Source organism: Ammospiza nelsoni, chromosome 15 (genome assembly GCF_027579445.1).
Source record: "Ammospiza nelsoni isolate bAmmNel1 chromosome 15, bAmmNel1.pri, whole genome shotgun sequence".
Taxonomy (NCBI): Eukaryota; Metazoa; Chordata; class Aves; order Passeriformes; family Passerellidae; genus Ammospiza; species Ammospiza nelsoni.
The window spans coordinates 4,286,985-4,302,106 of NC_080647.1; the positions used below are offsets into that span (position 1 = coordinate 4,286,985).

The 15,122-nt window shown below is 38.5% G+C and overlaps 1 protein-coding gene across 1 annotated transcript in view; it reads right to left on the reverse strand.

Moving 5' to 3' along the window:
* The window catches only part of LOC132079983 (connector enhancer of kinase suppressor of ras 2-like), a 166,626-nt gene that overhangs the window by 43,462 nt on the left and 108,042 nt on the right, over positions 1-15,122 (reverse strand). Inside the window, exons 9-12 of the mRNA XM_059482922.1 lie at positions 14,774-14,842; positions 6,049-6,195; positions 2,031-2,164; positions 1,271-1,476 (exon numbers count right to left, since the gene is read on the reverse strand). Of these exons, the coding sequence (XP_059338905.1) occupies positions 1,271-1,476; positions 2,031-2,164; positions 6,049-6,195; positions 14,774-14,842 (556 nt within the window). The remainder of the gene's footprint in view (positions 1-1,270; positions 1,477-2,030; positions 2,165-6,048; positions 6,196-14,773; positions 14,843-15,122) is intronic.

Below are 15,122 nucleotides of genomic sequence, written 5' to 3' on the forward strand. Positions count from 1 at the left end.
GAACATCCCTGGTATCAAACCCCACACCAGACTGAGCAGCAGAATCAGGGACTGCAGGGCTTTAGGAATTTCCTTTTTTCCCCCACTCCCTTCCAGCTGCTGTTGGATCTTCCACCAGAACCTCTCCTGGGATTCTCTCTCTCCCCTGAAGTGCAGCAGGATTTTAGTGCCTCTGCTCTTCACTGGCACATTTTCCTTCACTGCTCTGAGCTTCCTAGAGGTTTTCCCTGCCTTTAATTTCAAAGACAAAAGCTTAGGGAGTTGTTGGGGCTTTTTAAAAATGAGAGAAAAAAAGATCTCAGAGTTGGGGAATAAAGGACTTCTGGATGGCTTGCCATATATAAATAAATATCCATATAGATCTCAAAAGATAGCAGCTGCCCACAGAGAACACCATGGTCTTTGCTTTCTCTGAGGTACAGAAATAATGCCATTTGCAAAATCAGACATAATTCCATTTTTCAAAAGAAATCTCCTATCTGAAATTTGTAAGCTTTACAAAACTGTCCTGCTGCCTTGAAAATAAAGCAGCTGAAAATGCACAGCCCATACACTGCTGTGTTTCTACAGGATTTTTCTCAAATTCATTAAATACCAAGCAGTTCAGTTTAAACAGAGAAGCAAAAAAATGTATCAGTTAATTTTCAACAACACTTTTTATATAGATCCATAAATATAGATCCATACACTTGTACACAAGCACACGTGATTGTACACCTGACCACTCAATAGGGATTTGTGTACACACTGGATTTCTATGGAAAACCAGAGTTAATCATTGTTTATTAGCATTTTATATATTTAGGCATCCTCATGCTAAGATTCTGAAATACAGTTCTAGCTCTAATGAGTGCATTGTAGGCTACTCCTCATGCATTTAATGCAGTGCTGAATTTTGGAGGGCCTTCCATCTTACAGACACTTTCACACCACAAGGCAGTTCCTTCACTGAAGTTTAACAGCCCAGAACATTGCAAGTGGAATAATCTCCAGGAGTTTGGGAGGGGAAATTGAGTAAATAAAGATGCTGGCTATTCAAATAATATGAATTTAATTACCATTCAACGTTCCAGAATGAACTGCAAAATAACTGTATAAATAACTTCTGACCAGGAATGTTAGTATGTGACTTTTCTAACTATTCCTCCATGTGAAATTCTGTTTATTGTTCAGAGCCAGCAGGTCTGACATAGAATGGCAGATTTTGGGGGTGTTTCAGAGTTCAGAGCGGAGTTTGTGAAGCAGGAGGAGGGTGACAAGGGCAGCCTACCATGGGTTGGGGTTTTCTCTCTTCTCCTCACGCCTGGGGCTCTGCTCCTCTCGTACTCGGAGCCCCCGGGGTGTCCTTCCCCCTCTATCAGCGTGTAGAATTTCCCACTCTCGTGCTCCAGGAAATAGTTTGGAGACTCTGAGCCCTTCATCCCAGGCTTTCCAAACTTGCTGATGTCGTCACAAGACATGATTCCAATTTCATCCCTAAAAACAGAAGATGATGGAGAAATGAACCATTTAAGGGAAACTTCCAGCATGCAACTGCCTCTCCCAAATGCTACAAATCACAAGTTTTGCAATTGAAATCTTCACTTAATAAGAGAGGCAATTCAACAAATGTAAATTAACAAAACCATCATTAGGTGCCACTTTAATTGTGAGATAAACATTCAGGAATTTTCTGGGATCTGAAGGAGAACATGAGGAATTGTTTTAATATGAGCAGACAAGAGTTTCCCTTGCAGAAACGCTCAAGAATAAGATAGAAGTAGACACATAAAAGTAAATCTAACCAACTGTTTAAAGACTTCTTTAAATACTTTCTTGATTTAGGAACAAGCCCACATTTTCTCAACTAAGTGAAAATTCAGTTACTCAAAACAATGATATGGTGCTTAATGTATTTTTAGCTCTTAATTTTCTTAATTATTTACCTTGATGATGGGTCTGTTAATTTTGGTTTTGTTTTATAAATTTAATGAAATCAAAGTGTAAAATTTTATTTTTCAAAAACCTCAAATTCCTTAGGACATAAATACCTGGGGCCATAAAGTCCTGACATAGGGGAGAGAATGAAAACATCCTGGAGTGCAGAGTTGTCCATTTTTGAGGACATGCCCATCGTGCTCGTTGGGGTTGTAGAGCTGCTCGTGGGGCTGGTTGGAATCACAGGCTGCAAAAATCAAAAAGGCACATGAAGAATAAATTAATGTTTTCCGTGCTACAAGAAACAACAAAATCAGTGTGCGTAATTTTAGGAATTTTGGCCTCTTTTTTTGGATTAGCCATTTTTTAAATTTCTGAGGTTTCTTCCAAAAAGGTGTCCAGTGAAACTCTAGACTTCAAGAAAGTTATGAAAGAAACTGATAAATGACCATTAAATTAATTTAAAAACCACCTCAAGGGAAAATCTGAGACTCAATCAAAATATGATCTTTAATCAATGCAGAAAATCAATTATCTGAGGAGAAAGGACACACTGTATTAAATGCCATTAATACAGAAGTTAATTACAGAGCTCTGGAATACTTGTACTGAATGAAATTATTGTGTTGGTTTCAGTGGAAGATTTATTGTTAGCAAGGACAGAACATCTTGATTTTTTAAGACAGCAGAATTCATTGTCCTTTGGCTTTACAGCCATGGCGATACAATACCATGGCTATAAAGCTATGGTAAATAGCAAAGAAATAGAAATTAAAGGATATTTATTTATTGTTTAGGTTAAGATTTTTACTTTTTAAACTTTCTCATGGCATTGAACACAATTGTTTGATTCAGATGTCACAGAAAAGCTCAAGCCAATGGTCTGCAAGGACCAGAAGGATGATAACCAAATATGCTGGGCAGGATACAGAGATATAAACAAAGAATATTTTTCAAGCAAGGTTCAGTCTGTGTTGATACTCAAGAAATAGGAAATATTTTTATTTATAAAAGTTATGTTTAAATAGATACAACCAGTTTTCTACAGGTGGAAGGAAAAGCCAGTGACTCAAAATTTGGATGAAAGGCATAAACACTGATCTTTTTCTAAATAAAATGTTTTCTATCCTCAAGAGGTAAACACTGAAATATTTTTTATGTAGTTCAAAAAGTAAAAGCAGTCCTAAATACCAAAAAATGATGTTTTTTTTTATAAGAATGTCATTCTACAAAGGGATCAAAATTATATTAGTTATCTATGCTTATTGATAAACGAAATAATAAATGGTGTAATTGTTCTGGATCAATTAGTTGTGACAGAAGGATTATTCCAATTTGAAAAGTTCTCCAAATAAAAAGAAAAAAGTACAATATATATATTATATTTTATTTGAGTGAAGTTGTAGGGTGCAGAGGCCTATTTGCCATTGCCAATTAAAAAAACAAAAGCAAAAACATTTTGTCCTGAGTGGGAAAATAATTAGGGAGTTTAAAATTCAAATAATCTTCCACTATCACATAATGTCAGCCAGAGACAAAAGGGGAAAAAAATGGTGTCACAAATATCACAGAAAGATAAAAGAACACAGAACTGACAAATGGAAACTCTGCTGTTGTAATTCAGCATCAAGGAAAACCCTCTAAAGCAAAAGAATACTACAACAAGGCCAAGTAATAAATTTTATAAGGCCTCAGAGATTCTGTATCATCAATAATTCATAAATTACCTATGTGGTATAATTTTAAACTTAATTATTGCAGAAAAAATATTAATAACCTCTTTAAGTGCCTTAAGCAACAATAGAGAACATGACAACTTTTAAATAAAACTTCTTGCTGTGCACCAACCTGAGGTAACAAATACGATTTCAACTTCTTAAACCCTATTTCCTTTTGGCCTTCCCTAAATAGGTACTGCTTTTGTTTTGGGGGGTTTTTTACCAGCAAAAAATTTCATTTCCAGAAAATTGAATGATTTCCATTCTCTTTTAAATCAGAATGGAAAAATTTCTCCACATGTGGACACAGGAATCGATCTATGGGGTGCGGCATGAAAACAGCATGTGCAGAGAAACATGTATGGATGAGGAGCTGGAACATGCCATGAAATACAGCACACCCATGTGTGTTATCCCTTTTTTGTGACAGTCTGACTTTTGCTGAGCCGTTTCCCTCTCAATCTGCTTTCTCTGGGGTGTTTTCCTGCAGTTTGGGGCTGTTTGGCCGTTCCCTGTCCTGCTCTTCCCTCGCTGTGAACCCTCCTGTCTGAGCTGTGCTCTCTGCTATCCCAAAGCCTGTTCTGCAGGATTCATTTAATCCATGAGCAGCAGAACCTCCAGAACAACAACCAAACAAACAAAGCCAGAAATTCTCCTACAATTCCACAGCTCTAGAGTCTGAAAAATGCCAAAGTCACGGAAAGGTGAGGGCAGTGCAGCCAACAGGAGAGGGAAGTGAGCTCACTGCTTCCAGCAGCAACAAGCTGTTGTGTCAGCTGTCCAGGAAGCACAGGCTTCAGTGGCATCTTGAAATTTAATCAGGCTGCTTCCAAGTCATTACTGACAATAATAAATAACACCAGATCCAGGTGAGAGCTGCGGGAAGCAGGCAAACCCAAAACCTGCGCCCTGACACGGATCCAGCTCCTCACACGCGAGCTCGTCTCTGTGGCAGGAAGAATAAAAGATCTAAAACTGGTTTTCCATGCCTCATATTTCTTATTGAGAAATAACACTGGCAGGGCTGGTTTTGTTTTCCAAAGAGGTTTATATTTTTATTTAAATGCCTCACCCCACTATTCTCTGATAAATAAGGAATACACCCCAGGAAGGAGACACTCCAAGCACCCTTTGCTCCTCAGGGGCTCATCAGGAGAGGAGACATCACAAAACCAGAACTGCTGATAATTCAACAAAAGCAGCTTGGTGCACTTTCAATTCTCTGTCTACCACAACAAAAGTTGCATTTTTGCTGGTAAATCCATGCATGCAGAGTGTACAGCACACACTGCTCACTGTGCCACAGCCCCACATCCAGAGCTGCCCCTGAATTATGATTCTTTAATGCACAAATCTAAAGAGAGGATCTCTCTGGAAGCCCTGTGCCATTGCAATTTCCATTTTGCTGCCCCTGGAGGCTCCATCTGAAGTTCACAAGCAGATACATGAGCATCTTGCCAGAGCAAAGGATGTTATTCCTGCAGTGCTGTGAGAGAAAAATCCCCTCTGGGGGGTCCCAGGGCCCCGTTCCTCTCCCCCAGGGCAGGCACAGAGAAGGAAAGGTGGCCCTAAATCCCACTGTCAGCATTCCTGGGCTGCAAGGATTGCACAAACTCCTGAAGTGAAGCCACTGTGCAGGATTCAGGAAATCTGAGAAATGAAAGATTTAGAAAATGCCAGGCAGGGAGGAAATCTGCCTGGATAAGCTTGAAGGGTTTGTTTTGTTTCATTAATTTAAAAATCATTCAGAAACACATTCATGTGTCCTATGAACCAAACAAAACAGCTCTGAGAAGCTTCCACATGATGGAAGTGCATCAACTTCTTACAGGATGTTAAATGGCATTAAAGACAACCATCAATAGTTACTGACTTACTGGCAAGCCTTTCCTTTAAAAATGACATTTTGAGTTCAGATTTTCCTGCTGTAGGAAGAAGCAGCTGTGATGTTCACAATTGTCTTTTATTTTTTTGCATCTGCAGGTTTTCAAGGAGTGAGTACACAGAAAATAGCAGAGGTTTTGTCATCCCTGCTGCCAAAACTCCACCTGCATGAGAGGTGTGCAACAGGAGCAGGATTCTCCTGGAATTTAATGAATCTGACACACTTGGTTACAAACAAGTAGGTGACAGACTGTGAAATAATGGAAACAGGGAGGCACTGCCAGGCAGAACAGGCTCTGAACCTTGCTCTCCATAAAACTTTCTGTAAATGTTCTTTCCTTTCTGAATTCCTGTGGCTCCCAGAGTCACCAAAATATGGAGAAAACAATCTGAGCATTGCCACACTTGTTTATCTCAGAACTCTGCTTCAGAGGATTTTGGGACGGCTCCTGTTCCCTTCACTGGAAGGTAAAATTGCAGTGTTTCCTTTTGAATAAAGGATTTACCATGACATTGCAGCACCACTTACCTGCAGGGCCAGAGGCTTCCACCTCACATTCTTCAGAAGGGCAGGAGCAGAAACCAGGGTATTCTGAGGACGTTTTTTCAAGGTTAAAATCACTCCATTTGGGTCTTCCCACAGTGCATTTACTAGGTTCTTTAACTGCCAGCCAACCTAAGGAAAAAGTCCATAATTGAATTTTGAAAACTTTCCATTTAAGTTGAAATGTGAAGGAAATGTTCTGTTAACCAGCAAGGTCTATTACAGCCTGCTCCTCGCAAACACAAGCAGTTTTTATAAACCCTGTTGCACTCAAATCATGCTGCTCCAGCTGGATTTTTATCTTTCTTTTCTTTAGCCATGTTCCTGAACAAAATAAGGCAGAAGTGAACACTGTCACCCTTTCAATAACTTGTGAGATCATGGAACATTTTAAATCAGAAGGTGAGGTCTAAAGTCATGAAATCGTTTCAGTCTGAGCTCTGAGTTTTAACAGGGAGTGCTGAGGAGGGAGCCAGACTGTGCTGGAACAACAAATGCAGCATGTATGTGAGAGCTGCAAGCCCCTGCCTGGAGATAAATGATCATTTATTGATTTATCTGTACAGCCCCTGGGCACAGCTGAGCCTCCAAGTTACTGTAAATTGCAAACAGAGCCATAAAAAAGGAAATCACTGGTACTGTAAGGATGTGCCACTCAGAAAAAAAAAATACTTAGAGACATATCTTAATCAATTTGATTATTTAAATAGGAATTTATGAATTATTATATTATTATGAATTATTTATACACAAAGCCATATAATTTCTTTTTAGGGCTTTTCTCCTTCCCCTGCCTTTTCTGTCCCACTCAGAGCAGATTTTTAGAGCAGTAGTTCATGGCCATGGTAAAGACCTGCCATAAATGCTGTGACTGCCACAAATCTGACAGAGCTGCACTGCAGGAATTGGGATGCTGTGTCCACACAATTCCCAGACACAACCTTCCCAAGCAGCTGCACCAGCCCTGACATGAACCTGTGAGAAGGAAAAGTTCAGTGAATCCCAGAACAGAACCAGCACCAATACATGCAAGCACTAAATATTTTTATACTGGCCATGTTTGACCTGTCAGGGTTCAACATTTTAATCATAGTTTCTCTTCTGACCAAGGAGTGAATTCCCACTGCTATTAAAAAGCAGGACAATGAATTATTTAGGTGCTCAGGCACAGAACATCTGCATTCACCCCCTTGTTATATCAGGTGGAGTTTGTAATGACTTCCTCTTAGAGGAAGATAATATCTGATTACACAAAAAGCTGAAGGGAAAATAGAAAACAAACTCCAAGAGATTGGAACAAAAATTGTTTCTAAGGGCTGGAGAGAATTTGGGATATGACTGTCAAGTTCCAAGCTGCCTCCACAGAGGGCCAAAGCCAGGATCTCACTGTGAGCATCCCCCTGGGACAGAACTGCAAGATGTGTTGGAACTCCAAAAAGGATTTTTAAAAGCTTTTAAAACTTCTGTTCTATATTTAATGCTGCTGTTCTATTGAAAACTTTCTAAAAATGCACTGGCCACAGGAAACCAGACAACAGCAGTAATTGTAAATAGGGCACATCCAGACAAATGCAAGCATGGCAGCTTGAATCCCAAAAATCTCCTCCAGTTTGGGCTGTGTTTATAAAACACAGGGGCCATATATTTTTTTTTTCTTTTACTCAATTACAGAAATGAAGTGGAATTCTCTCTGATTTTTATAGATTGATGTAATTTTCAGATTGCCGAAATCCTTAGAGTTCCATGGGCTCCTTTTAGAAAAGAATGATAAATAATTAAGTGAAGGATAAATTATTCCGATGAGAACCTTAATGACAAAACCATTAAATACCAAGATCTATCAGAGCACCGTCTGCACTCATTACTACTGGGCAATGATAAAATGCTCTCAGGAATTTGGACAACTTATTATAAATTGTATTACTAAAAATAGCTTTGAATAAAGAGAAGTCATTATAGTGGATTAAAAATCTGAGTTGATAACCAGTCCTTGAGTCAGATTTTAACATTTACTCCTAAAGAATCAGTCTTTAAAGCAATTACTGATTTCTAGCTCTGATAAGATGCATTCTTCACAAAGGTATTTTGCTCCTTTAAGATTTTTAGAACATACAGTCAAAATTGAATTCTACAAAATGGGTTGAGATATTTCAGCAAAGGTAAATTCACATTAGATCAATGAAGAAATAAAAGACCAACGTGATACTTTTCATTTTCCTCCATAAATGAAAATGGATGCTAATTTAGATGCTAAAGATGGCAGAAACACAGAAGAATATAAAAGAATTCACTCAAAATGGTCAGAGACAGATGTTTGAAATTTTCATAGTTTACGATTAAGGTTGCCACAATTATTAATTTTTGTTTTTACATCCTCAATGTTTAAAAACAAAATCAGACAAAAGAAACCTGTGGCCTCCTGTCTGTATTAAAGGATTTGTTAGTTTTCTCATAGAAACTGTATGGTGGAAAATTAAGAATACAGCAACTTTTAAAAAATTAATTTCAAAAGTATTAATTGCTAAAACAATAAATTCCTTTACCAGGAAATTCCACAATGCTGAGGTAATTTTGTATACCCAAACCTGATAATTTTGTAGCTGGGACTCCTTAACTAATATGTTGAGAAAAACACAAAAGGCATAACCCATTTTCATTAACAGCAAAGCAGTGATTTTTAGTTCTGCAATAACTCCTTTAGACTCTCCTCATAATGACTTTGCTCCTTCTCATTCAGAAGATCTGGATTTGCATGAATGGGATTTGGAAAGCATCCTCCCAGCAGCAGGGATTTCAGCATTGTTATAAATCCCAACTCTCCTCATGCTTTTCTCCCTTTTCAAAAGGAAGCCTACCTGCCTGGGGATGACTCACTGTAGAAAAATTTATACAAAAAGTTCCTAATGCTACAGATGGACACAAAAAATATAAAAAATCAGTGCATTTTTGGGTGTCTGCAGAGGCATGAAGTGCATGATATATTTGTCTATGAAATGGAATTGAGAAAACAGCTCAACTGCGTAACAGGGTGGTGTTTATCAGAGGATTCCAGAGGTCTGAGCCTCCAGAGCAGTTATTCACCTCCCTGCCAATTGCTTCCAAACACATTGTACCTATTTATTATAGTAGGAATTCAAAAATAAAAATTAGCTCAGATGGTGGAGCTGGGTGTGCACAGGGGACAGAGGGATCTGCTCCTTTCTCTGCTTTCCCTGAAACTTCTGGGGACAGGAATGGGTTCCCCAGTTCCTTCACTCTTTACCAAACCCTGTCAGGACTCTGAAAAATGGAAAAGTTTTAATACAGAATAATAAAAGTTTAAATACAGAAATACTGAGTGTCCCTCACAGCAGGCAGGGAGGTTACACCTGAATTTGCCTGGGGGATTTGTGCCTGCTCTGCTCACTGCATCACCTGGGGTGGGGAGACACAGAGCAATAACTAACAAGAATTTAAAACTCCCTTTTCAGGCATTTGGTCTGGAAATCAGTTGTGCCAAATATTTTCTAAATATTTATATCCTACTATATTGCACAGCACCTGAAAACAAGTAATTCTGCTCTGACTGCACTAACCCCTCACAGGAACCAGGACAGATGTTTCCCCTCATGACTCTTCAAATACATAAGCAAAGCCATCTGGATATTTACTTGAACCTGCAAAGTTTGACCTCTCTTCATATTTGCATTAAAAAAAACCCCAGGTGTTGTAAACCCAACTTTTTTTAAGGAAGCAGACTATCATCTTTTCATATTTTAAGTAATTCACTTTGCCTCATTAGGGAATTAATCAAGAGAGCTGGTTTGATTAAGATGGAAATCAGAAATTATTATTAGACAAAAATGTGCTGGAAGATCATAAGACTTTTCTGTCACTGAAGGGGAAGCTCGTCATTAACACCTGTAGCTGATTCACTCTCATTAATATTCGAGCTGGTCCTAACAAGAATTGATGATTTAAAACCAAATGTTCTCCATTATCTTACAGAGTTATTTTCATTAACCAACAGAGAAACACAGCAAGAATGCAAGAAGCAGCAAGATCTACTGCTGGAGAGAGGCTTTGCTGAGCCCTTCTGAAAGGCTGGGTCTGGAGAATGAGTAACATGTGGCACTTTGTTTGGAAACAGAAGGACATCTTTTGGGGAAAGAAGTTCAAATTCTCATGACAGATTTTGTCCTTTTTTTTTTCCCCCTGCTTGCATCTCCCAACACAGAGTGTGCTGAAACACAGATGGTGTGACCTGGCTCTGCATTTACAGAATTACCTCCACCTAAAATGAGCTCTCATTAGGACTCATATTTACAATTCAGCAAACAGACACCAAGGGTATTAATTCAATGACTGTCTTCACACAAATAAATTAGTGCTGAAATGATTTCATTGTGCCAGGCTCTTGACACACTTAATTTCAAGCATGTAATTTGACAGTGAAGAGTATGAAAGGGCATTAGGCTGCTGAGCATGTACTTGGAATCAAAGTATATTTGGGGTTTGAAGGGACATTTTAAGGTCATTTAAAATGAGCCAGGAGCAGGGACATTCTCAAGTGGGTTGCTCAGAGCCCTGTCCAAGCTGGCCTTGGACACTTCCAGGGATGGGGCAGCCACAGATTCTCTGGGCACCCTGTGCCTGTGTTTCACTGCAAAAAAATCCTTCTTTATATCCATATCTCCCCCCTTTCAGTATAAAGTCATTGCCCCTCTACAACAGACCCTACTAAAAATCTGTCCCCATCCTTCCTCTCTGCCCTTGAAATCACAGGGTCCATCCTTCCAAAGAACAACCTCGAGTGTGAAAATGCAGCTCCTTCAGTTAAAACCTGCAGCTGCTTCAAGAGAGTATAAGAAACAAGTAGCACAACAGATTTATTACAGATATTTCTGTGGCCTCTTGCTCTGGCACAGCAGTGTTTTATGCCTTGAGGATTTGTTTCTCTTTCTGGTCTTTATTGCCTCTGTCTGTGGAGAAAGAGGAATTCTGTCTCAGCCCCAGCTGGCTGAGTTAACCAAACTGAAATCCTTAAATAATTCCTCTTCCTGTGAGACAGATGACACATTTTCCTTTTTACCCATTACATTTTTTTAATGCTCCTATCTAAGTGAACACCTTTGATAGCTGTAAACAACCTGGAGATCACACACTATTTCAGACAAGATATTACTAATGTCAAGACAATGGTATCCAAACTCAGTTTCTCCTGGAAACCTGTTCCTGATTAATTCCAAGTTCATCTTTGCCATTTTCAGTCACATCAGCTCCGTGGTGCTCAGTTGGTTTGGGATTAATTACAACATTCTGACTCCTGGAGTCCTGCCAGGAGCTCCTGAGTAACATCGAGCTTTCAACAGGAATTACTAAAAGCCTTCTTATTGCTCTCTGTCCTATGAAATAACCTTCAAATCCTAACCCTCACCAAAAAAAAAAAAAAAAAAAACCAAGAATAGAAGACAGAGAAATTCAGTTTTCCCTTGTTTACAAATCACTTCTCTATCCAGAAGGAGACTAAGTATTGTACAGGTGGTCAGGTAAATGGATCAATATTTATTTGATCTCTAATATTCTCATTGTCTGAAAAACTATCTAAAAAGGAAAATTAACACAATTTAATTTTCATAAGTTTATGCTGAAAAATAATTGCAATATAAAATCCACTACTACAACTAAGCAGCAAAAAATACACTACCTAAAAAGTAATTGTTAATTTTGCAAACAAAGAAGTGCTACACTGGCATCTTTAGTACTTCTGTAGAATTTTATGAGAAAGGAAGTAAAAATCTACAAGGCACTGGCACAATTGGTGCCTGTTGTTGGATTGTAGAGAAAATAGAGTTAGGATGGCAGAAATTTAGAATGTATAACTTATTCTTAAAGTTTCTTACACTGTTTTATTAAAATCTTATAAGCAAGAAAAAGCAGAAAAGCAAATAAGGAAATTGGATAATGATTAAATGATCTTAACAGCCAGTGGTGAATTCCCTGCTTTAATTAATTTCTTGCTTAAAGTACTATTATTTTTTCTTTGATCTTTGTAATTGTATTACAGAGTGTTCCTTGGTTAGACCAGATTCCACGTGGAAAAGCTTTTATTTCTCCCCTTTTCAGTTGTTGCATTACATAATTTGGAAGCAGCTGTCCTTTAATACCTCCTGAACACTTTTTAACTCTCAACTCCATAGAAAAGCTTTTGGAAAAATGAAGTAAAACTGTGAAAAGTTGTGCCCATCCCCTGGGGAATCTGTTCAGTGCCCAACCACCCTCTGCAGGGAGAGCATTTCCTAAATCCACCCTGACCCTGCCCTGGAGCAGCTCCAGGCTCTGCAATCTCATTTTCACTCTTTCAGTTCTGCCCTGCCCATGAGTGAAGCCTTGCCCTGGACAGCTCCATAACTCCTGTGAGAAATGCAGAGTGCTGCAGCTGGAATTCAAACGGGATGCTGAGGAGCATCATGCATTAGGATGACAAACTGGAAGTGCTCAAATTATCCACCTTACTAAAAAAAAAAAAAAAGAGTGATGAGCTAATTTGATTGCATCCTGAAAATACCTAAAAGAGAAACCTGCTCTCCAATTTAAGAGATAAAAATACATCAAGATCAAAGGACTGGAAGCTTGTGCCAGACAAATATAGACTACAAATAAAATTACTTTTTTCCCCCCAGCAATGAGAATAATTAACTACCGGAGCAATTTATTACAGGTTGTGGGAACATCAATGAAAGTTTTAAAACTCAGATGATCACATTAAATGAATATGAATTTATCCAGAAAATACACTGGCCTAGTTCAGTCAAAATCAGATTTAATGGTGCTGGTAGCCAGCTATGGGATTGGAATCTGCTAAAAGGGATCCATGCTTTCTCTGCCCAGGGAAGTGTTTCCAGCAATGGCAGGAAAAATGACATTTTCTAATCATCTTCAGGACAGTTTCTTCCAAACACATTGTGTGGAAGGATTTACATTTGATATAATACAAAATATTGGTACCAAAATGCTACAGAAACAGCAACCTTAAACAAATGTCTCGGTTAGGATAACCAAAATAAAATCTTCTCTGGAAAACCTGTAGGAACACCAGAGATCTGCAAGCTCTCTGGCCCCCCCAGCCATTATTTTCAAATGGGTTACACCCCTTTTTATGAGCTGGTCGTGCTAATATTAGAATTTTGATTATGTGGAAATTTAATGAGTTGTTGCCTTTGAATAATTCCAGTCCACTAATGGAAATAATGCTAATTATAAGCAAAATATGGATCATGATATCGTGGTAAGTGGGGGGAAGGAGGAGCATGGCTGAGGGTGGTTTGCAGCAAGGAGTGCCAGAAGTGACACTTGAAGATCTAAGGGTTATTTAAAATATTAAAACTCCTAATCCATGAGGGGTGAGAGTTGGACACACACCTCTGAACCATGCAAACACTCACTATTGCTGCCTGATTTTCCAAACTGGACACATAATGAGACTTTCCCAGCCATTATTAAAGCAAGAATAAGTTTCTAGTGGCCTTTATCTATTTTCTTGGCTTGTTAGAAACTTCAGAATGAATAATTAATTTATTATGGGGGGGATTTTTTTAGGAAAAAAAAAGTCTTTTATGGCTCTTGACTCAGCTGTTGGTCCTGTGCCCTCAGGTGGAAAGGGATTACAAGTATCAACCACCTTGCCTGCTGTAATAACAGACATGGAAAGAGTTGCTAAAATAGCCAATTCTTGAGAAGCTGAATGGGGGATTTCACCTATGGGAGTAAAGATTAAATCAGATCTGTCACTTGAAGAGTGTGTTTGATGGAGAAAGCCAGCCTAATGCATATTTCAGCCTGTAACTATGACAACTCTCTAATACAGATAAGAGCTGTGTGTTGCATTAACATTTAAAGTGTAAATGAATAAGTTATACTTCTTTTCAAGAGAAAATATTTGCTCTCTAATCATAAGATTTTAATAGCCAGACTTTCACATTTCCACTTCACACAAGTGACAGACAGAAAGAGATTTCTTAATTTTGCATTTGCTGTGTCTGGAGATGGGGTTCACCAGGACAAACTGAAATAGCTAAATTAGGAGTTCCTTAGGAAGTTACCATTGTCCTTATCACTAGTTATCCCTAAGAAATAATAAATACCAGTGTTCCTTCCTCCAGCAACACTGGAACTATTTAAATTATATTTAAATTACATTCTTCGATATTGAGGTTCAGCATCCACCTGCTTATGGCTGTCTTAAAAATAAATCTCCATCCAAGAATGCCCAAACCCCAACCCTGGCAGATTTCTATCAACACTTTAATCATTTTTATATCTTTCCCCCAACAGATTCAGCATACATGGCTATTACAGCACTTCTGCATTATTAATCTGGATCCTGCATTAAACAGAATGCAAAATTCTGTTCAAGAGGAGAAGTTAAACCAGCTGGCAAGTGCATAATGAGAAGTCTAAGAACTTCAAGGAAATATTCTTGGATCTCCTTATATAAGAAGAGTTTGATGCTGAACAGCAGCTGTGCAAAACGTAAATTTGGCTTAATCCTTCTGGGCTGGTTATGGACTCAATTTGGGCCTTTTCTTATTAAGAATAAGCAGTGAATACGATGTTTAAAAAGACATAAATAATAATAATATAGTTGAGCAAAGAAGAATTAGTACTTTTTATCAGCTTTTTTACTTTTCTGTGCTGCAAAGCCTGAGCTCAGAATTTCCAGAATACTTACCACAGTTTGGTGGTTGACCTGGATCACCTCATCACCAGCATGGATTTTCTTACACTGGTCAGCAGGAGACTGAGGACAAGAGAGAAAAGTTCACTTTACAGGGAGGATGTGGAGGTGGAAGGAAAGAGCAGGAATTAAAACAATGAATGCTGAAAGAGGCAAGAAAGCTGCGCCTAAAGAAGTCTTATTGCTGTCAAATAATGGTAACTGGTCAAATTCATAAGGAAAAAAATATTTTTTCTGGTAACATTTGATGGAGTTATCTAGAATTCCATTTGCCATTCCAACCTAGAATTCCAGCTGCCACTCGTGGCCATTTGAGCTATTCCATTGTGTTTAGCTGAGCAGC